Source organism: Vidua macroura, chromosome 6 (assembly GCF_024509145.1).
Source record: "Vidua macroura isolate BioBank_ID:100142 chromosome 6, ASM2450914v1, whole genome shotgun sequence".
Taxonomy (NCBI): domain Eukaryota; kingdom Metazoa; phylum Chordata; class Aves; order Passeriformes; family Viduidae; genus Vidua; species Vidua macroura.
In genome coordinates this window covers 57,120,329-57,134,343 of record NC_071576.1, presented here as the reverse complement: position 1 = coordinate 57,134,343, position 14,015 = coordinate 57,120,329, and the positions used below count along the sequence as shown (strand labels likewise).

General features: G+C 46.4%; 1 protein-coding gene across 1 annotated transcript; it reads right to left on the bottom strand.

The window, feature by feature from the left end:
* Window positions 1-28: 28 nt before the first annotated feature.
* Window positions 29-11,993, bottom strand: DISP2 (dispatched RND transporter family member 2). The gene is given in 8 exon segments (XM_053980003.1): window positions 29-3,842; window positions 4,734-4,831; window positions 5,752-5,870; window positions 6,138-6,253; window positions 7,069-7,192; window positions 9,038-9,067; window positions 11,357-11,838; window positions 11,841-11,993. Coding segments are annotated over 8 exon segments (4,542 nt in total). The 3' UTR covers window positions 29-422.
* Between the last annotated feature and the right edge of the window lie 2,022 nt (window positions 11,994-14,015).

Here is a 14,015-nt window from a genome sequence, read left to right as displayed (position 1 = left end):
AGTAGTTCAGTTTTGGAATTTTTTTAAAAATTTTTTTTTTTTTTAAACATGAGCTCTCTTTCTCTGTCGTTAAATACCTGGGGACCTTCGCCTCATTATTTATCTCAAGCAAACAAAACCTAATCATCTTGTAGGAAATGACAAACCAGGTTTACTCGGTAAGTCCTGTGAACAGCTGTGAACATGGCAGCAGACACTGGAAGTCAGAGGGCTTGTAGTTCATCATGATGGCTCTCACATCCTCTCGCTGGCATCAGATCTGCTGATTCCTGTGAAAACACACGTTTTGCACAGCTGAAACACTAAGAAATAGTCTCAAGTCTCAGCTCTAGGAGAGGTGGGAGGAAAAAATTGATATTTACAGCTCTAAGGACATTCAGGCTTCCCCTTTCCCTAGCAGCAGCTTTGCTTTCTGCGCGGTCTCAGCTGTTGTAACCGGAACTTTGTGCACTGGATCGTTTGATCCAAACATCAGGCATGTCTGGCTGGCTGTTGGGCAGCACGACCGGCCCTTCGTTCCCCAATCCAAACCGATTTTTCCATGAAGAGCTGTTCTGCTGTGATGCAGCTGGAGACACATCAAAGACAGTCTCCCTCAGGTCCAGCCGCAGGGTATCTCTCTTCCCATTCAGGTAGCCCCGCTCCGCGTTACCATAGGAGTCAGACAGCTCTAAGGCATCGGGACAGGAACTGGCTGACTCAGCCAGCTTCAGGCCTTGCTCAAAATCGCTGATTGACGTCTCGCTGGAGATGTTGAGCATATCAAAAGAGCTGCCAAGAGAACAAAGGCATCTGTGAATTTTGTAGATGTCAGCAGCAGGGAGAGGACTGTGGTCTGAGGTATAATCTGACTGCTGCTGGGCAGTGTCACTGGAGCACTGGGATTTATTGAGCTGCCCTTCTTCTTTCATGCCAGCTGGCTGGATGTGGTCCAGCCCAGACCCATCCCATGCTTTCAGACCATACTTTCGACAGCGACAATCTTGGCAGAGTCTCTCCCTGTGAATTTCTGTTTCTGAGGTGCTGTGCTTGTAAGGAGAGGAAGTTTGCAAGGCAGGACATTGGCACAGGCTGACCTGCTGGTCTCCGAGTGTGTCCTGCAGACTGTGTCTCTCTCTTTCCAGGGAGGGGTGCGTTCCCACTCGAGGGCATCTGTTGTCTTCAACTTGTATGTCTTCAGAGAGCACAGAGGGCCGGTTGGACAGCTTGCTTGTGGAAGTGCTGTTGTCAAAACTGTCGCTGAGTTTCCTAGACAAGGGTTGGAGCTCGTATTGTTCGTTTGCAGTGTTGGACTCCTGGACCTTCCGCAACCGGTTTTGCTTCTCGCTGCCCCCACAGGCAAAGTTTCCATTCGGCCCGGAGTCATCAGAGTAGTCTTTCATGGTGTGGGCACAAGGCCAAAGGATCTGCCCGCAATTCTTCTCCGGGCCGAAGAAGCAGCAGAGCGACTGGAAGAAGAGGCTGGCAAACCCACAGCTGATACAATTGATCATCATGATGAATATCCCCAGCTTCCTGTACGCCAGGACTGTGGCAGGCAACATAATGACCCCTGCAGAGAAGAGAGCAGAAGCTGCCATGGCTGTGGCACAGCTCATCTGCTTCAGGGAAAAGGCCACTCGGCTCAGGCGGTCGGAATGGGGGCACAGGTGATAGGAGATGCAGTAGTTGACAGTGAAGTCAACAGAGAGACCTACTGCAGCTGAAATGAAGAGAGACTCCACTGCATTGAGCTGCCACTCCAAGAGGACCAAGAGGCCAATGGTTACCAGGACGGTGCCTGCAATGGCAGTAACAGAGAAAACGCTAAGGAGAACGTTCCAGGTCGTGAGCAGCAGCACCACGAAGGAAATGGCTACGGAGAGCCCCATGACCACCATGGTTTCTGTGCTGAGACTGTGCTGGAGGTTGTACAGCTCTAGTTTACTGGTAAACCATCCGTTCTGAAGCCCCACGGGGGCAGTTTTCATTTCCTCTGTTATCCAGAGGCTGATTTCCTCATAGAATTGTTTGGCTCTGCTGTAGTTGAAGGTATAGTGATAGATAGTTTGAAACTGCAGCACTAAGGCAGCGACATTTCCCTCCCCATCAAATCTGAGGCCCAGATCATATGTTTCTGCCCCTTCCCTGCCCTCTTCCAGGAGCATCATTTTGATGCAGTGCAGGAAGACTTCGCTTCTGTAAGGGAAGGAGAACTGGTTACAGCAAAGATTGAAGCTGTGGTCTCGCTGGGAGCATTGGCGACTGTCCATCCATCTGAGGAACTCCTCCATGAAGCACACAGTAGATTTCTGTTCTGCATCAGAGTAATAGAAAGTTTTGTTCTTCACTTTTTGGCAGAATTCAAGGAGCCACTTCTGGGCATCAGGGTTTTGGATGGTGAAGGTGGTGTCTGTCACTAGGGTGCCATTGCTTTTTGGATTGAAATGGTCCCCATTATCCACGGGCAGAATGCCCCAGACTATGGTGACAGGCATACGCTGCCCTTCTCCATGCTCCAGCCTCTCAAACATGAATTGGTGGCAGTACTCGGAATCGTACCTCTCAAAGGGATGGCTCAGCCTGAACACTTGGACAGATGATGTCTCCAGAGTCGGGAGTTTGAGTTTGGGGTTGGAACAGGAAATGTAGGCACCTCCTATGGCTAAGGCAGCAAACCAGCAGATCCAGATGTACCGAAACTTGATGACCCCACAAGGCAGAAGCTTTTCAAAGAGCAGCTTGGAGGTTTCAGACAGTGTGTTCTGGAGAGCCCGGAGGATGTAATGGATGGAGAGAGCGACTCTCTTGTGGCTGCTGTTGTTCCAGTAGGCTTCTGGCTTGTAAACGCAGGTCGTTGCGATATAGCGCTCGTAGAGCACGGCCGAAGAGGGCAGCCAGGTCATCATGAAAACCAGGTTTACCAGCACCGAGGTGCCCATGTAGACAGCAAAGCAGCGGATGGCTGTGATGTTGCTGATGTAGCTGGCGTAAAAGGCAGCACCAGTTGTGAAGCATGAGGCCAGCATGAGATAGGCAAAATGGTGCATGGTTTGACTCACCCACTGAGCAAGCCCTGCGGAAGGGTTCTGACTCTTGCTGAGGTTCCACAGGTCGAAGAAGACAAAAGTGTGGTTGGCACAAATGCTGCTGAGAATGATGACTGCTGTCAGGTTTACAAAAGGGAAATAGGTGAATCTGAAGGCTACCTTGTACAAGAAGTAGGAGATCATCAAAGAACTGACAACAGCGAGCAGGACCATCAAGGTAATAAACACTGAGCGTAAATAAAAAGAAATGCTTAGAAAAATAGCTAATATTGCCAGCACTGGATACTTAGTATCTAGTAAAAGGTAGTGCTGGAATAGTTTCTGTTTAAGGCCCAGGTCCATTCCAGTGATAGATGTGTAGTTATCAAACAGATCCCAAGTTTCAAGGTTGTCTAAGTAGATCCCCATCATAGATGCACCTTTTCTTGTAGGCAGGAAAAGCAGGCTGTATTTGAGAGAGGGCACTTGGTACTCCATTGTCTGGGGACTGAGAAAGTCCCTGTCAACCAAGAAGTGAAGCAGCTGGTAGATGGCATTGAAGCGGGTACATTTCTCTGGGACTTGGGCACACTGAGAGTGTTTCTGTCTGACAGCCTCGGGGCCTATGCAGGACGGAGTGAGGACACCTCGGTGGTAGTCTGGAGCACAGGCACGGAGCAGGGCCAGGGTGTGGGAGATGTCTCCTTGGGTTATCTCCAGACATGAAGATCTGTTGTACAGGACAGCAATGTAGTTCCCCAGAGACCAGCTTGGGCAGCATTCGTTGGCTTCAGTGCGCTGGCAGAGGTCTCTAAAATGCACATGTGAGCGTATCTGAAAAACATGAGGGGGCATCAGATCAGACCCACTCTTGCAGTTTCAGTGTTCCTTACTCACTGCAGTAATCCTCTCCTCTCCTCTCCTCTCCTCTCCTCTCCTCTCCTCTCCTCTCCTCTCCTCTCCTCTCCTCTCCTCTCCTCTCCTCTCCTCTCCTCTCCTCTCCTCTCCTCTCCTCTCCTCTCCTCTCCTCTCCTCTCCTCTCCTCTCCTCTCCTCTCCTCTCCTCTCCTCTCCTCTCCTCTCCTCTCCTCTCCTCTCCTCTCCTCTCCTCTCCTCTCCTCTCCTCTCCTCTCCTCTCCTCTCCTCTCCTCTCCTCTCCTCTCCTCTCCTCTCCTCTCCTCTCCTCTCCTCTCCTCTCCTCTCCTCTCCCCCTTTTCCCTTTATCCAAGGTGTACTACCCATCCCTGGCCCTCCTCCCAGGGACAAATCCCAAACACCAAAGTTTTGGAAAGTCGGTAGCCTTTTGCAAAAATTAAACCCTGTCCATTAATTATATTTTATAACTGCAGATTTGAAAAATTGGCTCCTATAGCAAATACAGCTCATCCAATTAAACTTTCCATTTGTAAAACTTGCCACCAGTCTCCAAGCTGCTAGCTCAATTTCTGTAATTATGTTCTGCTGCCCAAAATCCTCAGCAGCTTCTGATGGACAGCTTTGGCTTCTGGACCTGTTCAGTCTCCATTTATTCTTGTTTAATTTGCAACTGGCAGGTGGGATCATCCCTATATTGCCAAGTAGGTGAAATGTTTTGGAATCCTCCAGGTGAAACCTGTTGCAATAGCTGACATTGTTTTTTGTCTGGCATCCTCTCAGCAAGACATCAAAGACTGCAGCAGACAGAAAAGAGACAGCCTGTACATGTGTTCTTCCTGCCATCACTGACCTTGTCTTGTTCCATTTGACACATAGACTGAATTGCTTGCAAGTTCCATAAGCTCCCAGCAGTTGTGGACATAAATACCAGCTGGGAATAGCTCTTTTCTATATAAAGAAGAAGGAAAAAAAAATCATAAAAGGATTAGGTAATGAAGATGAGTCAGCCAGGCTGTTTGGAGTAGACTCTGTCTTCACAGAAAAAATAAATATATATCTTTGTCCATAGGACTGCTCTGGAGGGCTCCCTGGAGGGAAGCAGGTCACAAGACAGTAGAGTGAGCATGTGCTTTGTGTGACCTCACCCCTGCCCCTTGAAACTGGTCAGCAGCATCAGGGCATTTTCAAAATCAAATGTCAGCTTGCCTTTAGTGACTGCTGGCATCTGGTTCTGCATCCCTGGAACAAGGGAGGAGCTTGAGCTCAGCCAAAAACTCCCAAGGACCTGAATGTTTTGTGTGTGACTTGTTTCAGAAGTGGATAGAAGGCAGGGAAGAGAATAAAAATATCTTCATGCTGTTCCTCTTCTTTCTACTTACTAGTGCCCATTTTGGGACAAATCTAGGGGGGTGTTGGAGTTTTCTGTTTTTCTCTCCAAATTTTACTGCCATGTACATTTTTCAAGAAGAAAAGAAGGAAGGAACAGAGAGGGAGAGGGAGCAGACAAGAGAGAGGGAGCAGACAGCAAGCAGGGCATACACCGTTTTTTATTCACTTTTGATATGGGTAAATGGTGAAAACATTGGTCCTTTAACGTGTGCTGTCAAGGTATATTTCTAAAGGGAAAACAAGAAATATGGCAAAGAGTTAAGAAGGAGAAACTACTCTCCAGAATTTCTGAACCAGCCTTTTCTGACCACTGATGTATGAAGTGCTGGGAGGGCACTGTCAGAACTCTCACAGGTGGAATTGCACACACTGCTTGCTTAGAGCAAAATCAGAGTATTCCCTGTGTCCTGAGTTCTGAGAGTTATGTCAATTGAGTTCTGGGTATGCAATATTTACTGCCTCATCAAGATTTCAGTCACCTGGGGGACCACAGAAGAATCCATCTGCTCCATAGATGGTTTCCACCATTCTCCGTGTCCTCGCTGCTTGTTCTCCCTGAGCAGCCTTCTGTCCTCTGCCAACGCCAAGGTCATCATAGCTAGCAAGAGGGCAGATTATTGTTAATAACTATGATTATTAACAAGAGAGTGTTTGGCTGGGAGTTACATTCACTGACAAGGCTCTGGTGCCAGACACAGCAATAAGGAGCCTAAATCCATTGCAGGCACACAGACTTCAAACCCTCCAATGCCTCGGTTACTTTTAAACATAGCATGTATGGAATTCACATAGATATTTTGGAATGTTGAATATGGGACTTTACAACCAACATGTTCCTCAAATCCCCCAAACCAAGCTCAAATACCTTTTCTTCTTGGCAAAGGGAGAAAGGGAAAGGGTCTTCTTGTAGCCTGTATGGCTCTCGATATTCCTCCACACAATGAGCTTCCTGCCAATGTCAGTGTCCCGCGGCTCGAAACCCTGCAGCAAGGAAAAGGGCTTTGTCACAGCTCCACTTCAGCTCAGCTGTCCTTAGGTCTCCTCCAACACATGGAAACTGTATGAGACTATTACCGCATCTTGGAGAGATACATGAATTGAACTTTCCCTGGAAATACTGCATCCCAGAGATAAGAGAAAAAATATGAACCTTTTCCCTTTCCCTTTCCCTTTCCCTTTCCCTTTCCCTTTCCCTTTCCCTTTCCCTTCTCTTTCCTTTACCCTCAACAATGGCTACAATTATCTCTCCCTGATCTCCTAAGAATTTCTCCTCCTTTTTAAGTGTAGTAGTCCCTTACAGAAATGGCACTAATTTTCCTTTTTGTGGACAAACTCTAGTGTATTCTTATTTTCTCAAGATTCCTTCATGAACCAGAGGCAGGAATGATTTTAGGGAATGTGGCATTCCTCATGGAAAACATTCCACGTGCATAGTGCTCAGAACAGGGCACGCTCTCAAAAAGTCTCATGCACAGACTGTAGGAGCCAAAGCCAGCTCCTCTATCCAGTCTCTGCCAAGCCTAGCTATTCACTGTGGGCAATCCCAGCCTTCCAGCCTTGGAAAGGGAGCAAAGGGAGCAATCCCAGTTTGTGTTGGCAGTGTCTCCACACTGGAGTGAGGGCACTGGTGGGAGTGCACAGCATGGCTGAGGGATGAGCATGGGTTGTGTTCTCCCTGTGTGTCAGGGACAGCTGTGCAAGACTGGCACATTCTGCTCATCTTGGAGGGATGATATCGCTGGCTGGGCGTGGATTTTCCTTACATTCCTATTGATCCCTCAGCTGTAGGAACTTACCATTAGGGGTTCTGAAAAGTCAGGCAGATTCCCAACCAGCAGCCCAGCCACGGTGCAGATCGCTGCCGCCACAGAGCACAGCACCAGCACGGCCAGCGGCCACTCGGCAATCAGCTGCGAGTAACTGCAGGCAACAGGAGGAGAAAAATGGCAGCTGCTAAGATGCTTCTGCTCAGATGCTTCTGCTCTGAGCACAAAACCTGCTGTTGAGCCAATGAGGTGTGAGTAACAGGAAGGGAAAAATCAGGGTCTCTGGTTTTGCAGTTATTTACTGTGAAGCTTGGAGGCTCTAGTGCAGCTATTAATGAACATATTACACCTCTAACTGAATATTTGCAGGCAGCTCTAATTAACTCGGGTAATTACATTTTGCCTCTCTGCGTTTTCCAGCTTTTTCAATCAGAAATAATAAAAAACAGACTCTTGTGTCCTCGAGCAGAATGAAGCTTTAAACATTTAAGTTCAAAGATTGAAATTACAAAGAGCCTTTTAATTTCCCCCGCATTGTGCAATGTCAGCTGGTGGCTGCAACAGTTTAAGCTACAGATTTCCAAACTGGACCCTGAGAAATCTTTGGATAATTCTGAAGAGTCCCTGAAGGTAACTGACCCAAGCAAGCCCACTGTCATTGTCTAAATTAGTGTATTTAGACACTGCTCTAAATTCATACATATTCACTAGAATACATTCAATTTTAATTATGTATCACAAAATTTTGATGACATCAAAACCCTTCCAGGGAAGCAGCTTACTCTGGCCCAAGTATTATTTGCCAGTTACTTTTGTTCTTAAGGAGCTCGTGTAAAATTTTCTATCCGAGTTCTGTTTTTCCTTTGGGACAAACTGTCTCCCGTATAGGATGATCTATGAAAGTTGCTCTCCCACATTTTTTACTAATGCAGGTTTTACTGTGTCAAGATTTTTGTCTTCCTCAGAAATATCAGTTGAGATGTAAGATAGCAGAATGGGCTCCTGCTCTGGTTTGGCAGGCTAGTTCTTTTGTATTCTGATGTACTTCTGAAATATAAGAAATTCTTTGTTCAAAAATAGCTGACAAATATTTGTGAAGGGAAGTGAAATAGTTATGAACTTTATTTGATATGGAATGTTTCTCCTTGCCCGCTCTTTTGCCCCTTTTGCCTGGGACTCCACCTCAGCTATTTCTTAATTAGAAGTTATCACAAGCACTTCAAGCAGCTTTTCACGTGACTTTTGATTTTTTTTTTTATTTTGCCTTTTTTTTTTTAATTTACAATTACCTTTTCAAGTTTGTTTTCATATATGAAGACTTTACTACTATGAAAATAAACAAAACTGCTCTATTCATTAGTGTACCTAATTTCTGGAGGCTGTTTTGGATATTTCCATGCCCAATTACTAGAAAAAAAGAACAAAAAGAATCAGCTTCAGTCACTGATGACAGAAGGTGCTTATCCAAACTATCCAGAAGCAATAGTTTACAAAAGTCAGATTTTAAACAGAAGTAGAAAGCAATCAAATTATTTTAATTTTGATAAATGTATTTAAAATTTTCTGTCTTTTGAAAAGATGAGTTTATTTCATGGATGGGCTCTTTTCCTTTTTACTCCTCTGATAGTACAAGCTGGATTAATCTTACACACACACACACACTTATATATATATATATACACTCACATATACACACACACACAGAGACACATATAGAATTATTATATATATATAAAGCTACTGTATGGGCTAGAGCCAGGCACCTGCCCAAGAACAGCTACTAAGACAGTGTTACTATTCATTAATGCAGGTTAAATTGATCTCACAAGCAAATGGAGATTTTTCCAAAGAGTGGAAAGCCCCAGGAGTGCTGACCTCGCCTCTGGAGCTGGGCCTGCTGGGTTGTCACCAGCAGTAGCACTCTGCTTCTCCTAATAGCAGGACAGGAGAGCACTGATCACAGGGTACAAGGACAGGAAGCTTTTGCTGTTAAACATACCTTTTTGGCATCCTGAAAGCTTTGTCATGTCTGCAGACAGAAAGGAAAAAAGATGTGTTCATTTATTATTTTCCTGGGAAGCCCAGGGCTGGGCTGATCCCTGAGCAGGTTAACCCTTGCAGGGCTGTAAGCACCAAGGTTAGCCAGTGCTGACACAGTTCTATCACTGTGTGAATTAGTTTAATGAATAATAGAGCCTTTTCCTCTCCCATTTTAACCAAACAGGATGGGAAGCCATGTAGTCACTCCTCTCAGAAAACCCTCCAGAGAGTACTGGACATTAGCAATGCAGTCCTATAGAAATCCCATTGCAGATCTCATCCATTAAAATCTCTCTGGTGCTCTCTTTAAGTGCTTTTCCTGCACTTCCTAAAGTGTTTCTTGACAAAAGGAAACATCTTTTCCAAATCTCATGAGCTGGGCTAGCAACAACTATAGATAGCTTTTATTTTCTGTTCAGCTCAGCTCACCAAAAAGGTGACTTTCATTTGTTTCCTGGGTCCCTCCAAAGACTGTCTTTTCAGGCTATAAGAGCAGAAAGCCAGCGGAGCTGCTAAAAATACTTTATTTGGATTTTCTTCACAGAGGAGCATTTGTTACTCTTACTTGAAGGGCTCTAAGAGGGGAAATAAAGCCTTCTCCAGGGGATCCAAAGTTTGTTAATTAATCCCTGAGGACAAGCCTTCCACCAGCATCCTGTCAGAAAAGCTGCATCTTGTTGGGTCAGATATCTCCAGGACGTTTTGTTCTGCTCTCTCTTTCTGCACTGAAACGTCCCCTTGAAACATGCCCCAGTCTGGCATGGCCTTGGCTTGGTCACAGCTTCCAAAGAACTGCTCCCACCTCCTCCTGCAGCTGTGCCAAGCTCTGCTCAGCCAGTGCTCCCTCCTCCTCTCACCTTCCTACGCTCCTGTCCTGCTGCACTCCAATATCTGTGTTGGGCAGATGGCTCCCCCTCCTTGCAGCAGCCAAGTGGAGACCTTGAGGCAGCTCATCCTTCCTAGCCTTGTTATGAGTGGGAGAAATGGAAAAGCAGTGGAGGAGAGCTCCCCATGGCAGAGTCACTCCGGGTGGCTCATGTAATAAATGATTCTGTGTTTTGCTCATCACACTAATGCTCTGTAGATTCAGGACAGAGAGGAGTAGAGCAAAAGCCTCCCCAGATTATCAAAGTGAGGTCTCTCTCCAGCAATACACTGCCCATCCTGTGCTAATTCCCTCACAATAGCTCTTCAAGCAGATTTGCTTGGATTAAAAACCTCATTCTGGCATTATTATGTTATCACTTTTCTGACTGCTGGTGCTGCACACTCTGCCAGGGATTTACAATCCAGCCGTGCTTCCTACTTAAATAACCTGTTACAGAGGACGTGGTTGGCAATTTTGTTGATAGCATATGAGTGAAAAAGGATCCAGAAAAAGGATCCAGGAAAACGATTCAGGAAAAGGACCCAGGCTTCTTTGACTGCAGTTCATCTACACAAACACAAGCAAATTAAATCCCATGTAAATGGCTGGAAAATGAGACTCTAAAGGGCTTTTGTGCCTAACACTGCAATGCTGTACACAGGCAAAAAAGGAATCCTTTTTTATCAGGATTCAGTGGCTATGGCTACAGCAGTGAAGGGATCATGATCTCTTGTGCCAAGAGTGGACCCTAAAAGGCACACTCTAGAGGAAGGATGGTGCTGGCTGGAAGGAGCAGAGGTTGTAGCTCAGGCTGTTGTTACCCGGGCACTGCACACAAGTGGATTCTGTCATGGACAACAAAGAATTCATACACTGGTTGCTGCCCAACCTGGAAAGCCAAATAATGTTCCCCCCTTTTGTATCGCTCATGCTCAGCTGTAGCCAGTGCTTATTACCCTCTCTGCTGCCACTCCCTTCCAGCACTGGCAGGAGTGTCTGTGGGGGCAGGAAAAAAATGAACTCTGTTCCCATCACTGAGAACTCTGCCAAGATAAAGGACTGGCAGCTGGGTGCCTTGGAGTGCAAAGGGAGAAAATACAAAGGTAAAGGAAGATGGGCATATTCACACTGCATGACCTACGAGTGACTGAATGACCTTGGCTTTAGCCAGCCACTCCCTTGAGAAATAAATCCCATCTCTCCCTGGCATGGGAATGGCAGCTCTCTGTATGCCACACAGAGGTAGAGAGCAAACTGGATCCTTCCATGTGTTTTGGAGCAGCTGCTGCTCTGAGCTGAAGAGCAAACCCATGTTTCATCCATCACAGTTCAGACATTCCTCATCTCTCCCACTTCCCCCCACCAAGTCTGGAAGACGCTCTTTTGAGCCTCCCTCCATGTGCCTCTTACCTGACTGTGACAACATGATGTTGCACCGGCCGCCGCTGCCCAGGGGACCACTGCTTCCAGGGTGTTTCCGAGGCCTCATGGTGGGAAGCTGGCACAAGATCACCACTGGAAAGGTGGGAACACAGCACAGGCCTCTCGCCATGCCCAGGGAGTGAGGGCAGGCCGTAGTTGCCTCGGGACTCCTCCTGGTTGCAGGGGTAATATGGGTGGTGCTGCTGTGAGTCCTGTGAGCTTGATGGCACCTGGCCATTGGACTGGGTGGAGACTGGCCCAAGTGTGTGGCTGGAGGAGGGCAAGTTGTCTTCCCCCAGCCCAGGGGATGCAGGAATGGGGCAGTGATGGACTGGGCAGATTTTTTCCCAGGAAGTGCCACTGTAGCTGAGCTCAGCATTCCCAATCTCTGGCATGGCAAGGCAGGTCTGGCAAGGTCCTGCATTTTGTTTTTCCCTATGAGAGAAATGAAGGGAAAGGTAAAGTGGGAGAGGTTGAAAGGCTGTGCTGGGGAGTTGCATCCCAAGAGCTGGAGATGCTCACAGACCTCCCACATAACACAAATGTCAAACCTCACCCACTGTATCCTGTACCAGGAGTCAGCCTAAGGGCTGAACTGGATTATGCTTTTTATAAAGACATCCATGACTTATTCAGGGATCCCAAGTGATGGAGAATCCTGTAATCCATCCTTTGTGTGTGTTGCTTCAGAAGTTTGAAAAATTGGGTAATATCCCACCCAAAAATTCTCCAGGATATTTCACTGTGGCAGGGGGGTCCTAACTCAGGACCCAGAGAGATTACAGAGGTCTGGACAAACAGAAACCAAAGGAATCTGCATGTGAAGAAGCCACTCAATTATCTGCACTCCTTGGGAGGATTAATTAGTGTGATTGCTCTGCAGGAGGACTGGCACTGCTCCATGTTGGGTCAGCAGGAGAGTGAGTCATCCCTGGCACTGACACAGCTGAGCAGTGAACCTGAGGGCTGTGACATCTAACAGGACTTTTAGCCTCCAGCCTGGCACATTCCTTAATGGCTCCCATGTCCTGCATGCTCCACTGGGCTCTTCAGGAACTTTTTAGACACACATATCCCAAGGATGACAGCAACAAATTTTATTGGTCTTACCTTGTAGGAAGGGGATGGACTGGGATCTCTATAGATCCTTTGAAACTTGACTGTCTTCTGGCTGCTGAATTTACTTAGACAAAATGTTTGCAGACTCCAGTTCCCAAGTAATGTGGTGTCTGCAGGACACACTTTCTTCTCTCCAAGGAATTTAAAACATCATTTCATTCCTATAGTTCTTGATTTATGGAGCCTGAGAGATTTTGCTAGCTTGGAGAAAGTTTGAATAATACTTCGAGGGATTGCTTAGTCTATGTGACACCAAAAACCCCTTCACACACAATAGACTGAGGTCCTTCTGACCCCAAAAATACTTTAGGAATTACTGTCCCAAGAGATGCAAACACCAGCAGTTTCTGGTCCTCGTTCAGAGCACGTGCCATGGTCTCTTACAGCTGAATTATGTGTCTTGCTGCAGTGCCTGGCGTCCAGGATTAAAAAGGACGAACAGTCCAGGCCAGCCAGAATCACAAAATGTCTCAAGTCATCAAAGAATTATGAGGGTTAGAGCAAGACTGCAGTGAGATGAACTTTAGCCTGAGGCACCTGGTGCAATGTGGGGAAAAAATCTAGGTAAAAAGTTGGGGAAAGGATGTTTTTTATATTTTTAGAGTCTCTCTCATTTATTTTTCTCACAACCTTGGAAAAGGGCAGAATTTTAGTGATTACATGTCTCTGGAATTGCACCCAAAGTTAACTGGCATGAGATTATCAAAGACAAAAGAATCTACAGAATACTATTAGCTCAGTATTGCTTGAAAATTGCTATTTTTTCCAGAAAGCAGGACATATTGGCCTTGGCAGTCTGTGCTATTTTCCAACATCAGCTGAGTTTATCAACACTGATAAACTGTATTTCATGATTGTACAAAATGAGCTTATTTCATTAAACTCATTACAGCAGAGTCATGTTCATGGTAGTAGTTACACCAGTGGACACTCATGGCACAGGCATCACACATAGCTTCACTTGCACACTGTACCAGTCCAGGGACCAGTAACAGAGAAATCTTGCCTGATTAAGCACCATCCAATGCTACATTTAGTTTCCAAGCCTAAAGAAAGTTGCAGCAGTTTCAGACACAGATAATACATTCCTGGGTCCTGACTTCAGAAGCCGTAACTGATGTCCAAATGCAAAGTAACTGGAAAGAAGTCAGTGTCTGTGCTGAAGCAGGTGCCAGAAAACCAGCAGACAGGTGTGTGCACACACCTTATCTCACCTCAGTGAGGTAAGGTTGAGATAAGGTTGTCCCGAGCAGTCCCCGTGCTCATTTGCCTCTAAGCTGCAATCAAGGTACTGGTAAGACTTGAGCTGGTTCAATACAGCAAGAGGGAGAGCAGCTGGCAAAGCAGAAGCTCCTGAACTGTGACAATGATATCCCAGTCACCCACAGAACTTGTCAAATAACATCAACAATAGGCTTGAAGTCCTCGCTGTCCTGTCTCAGGTGGATTAGTGACAGGATTACCTGGCCTTTCAAGCGTGTGATTTGTGTTAGAGCTCTGTATAAAGGTAGTTCACAACAGGAGATTG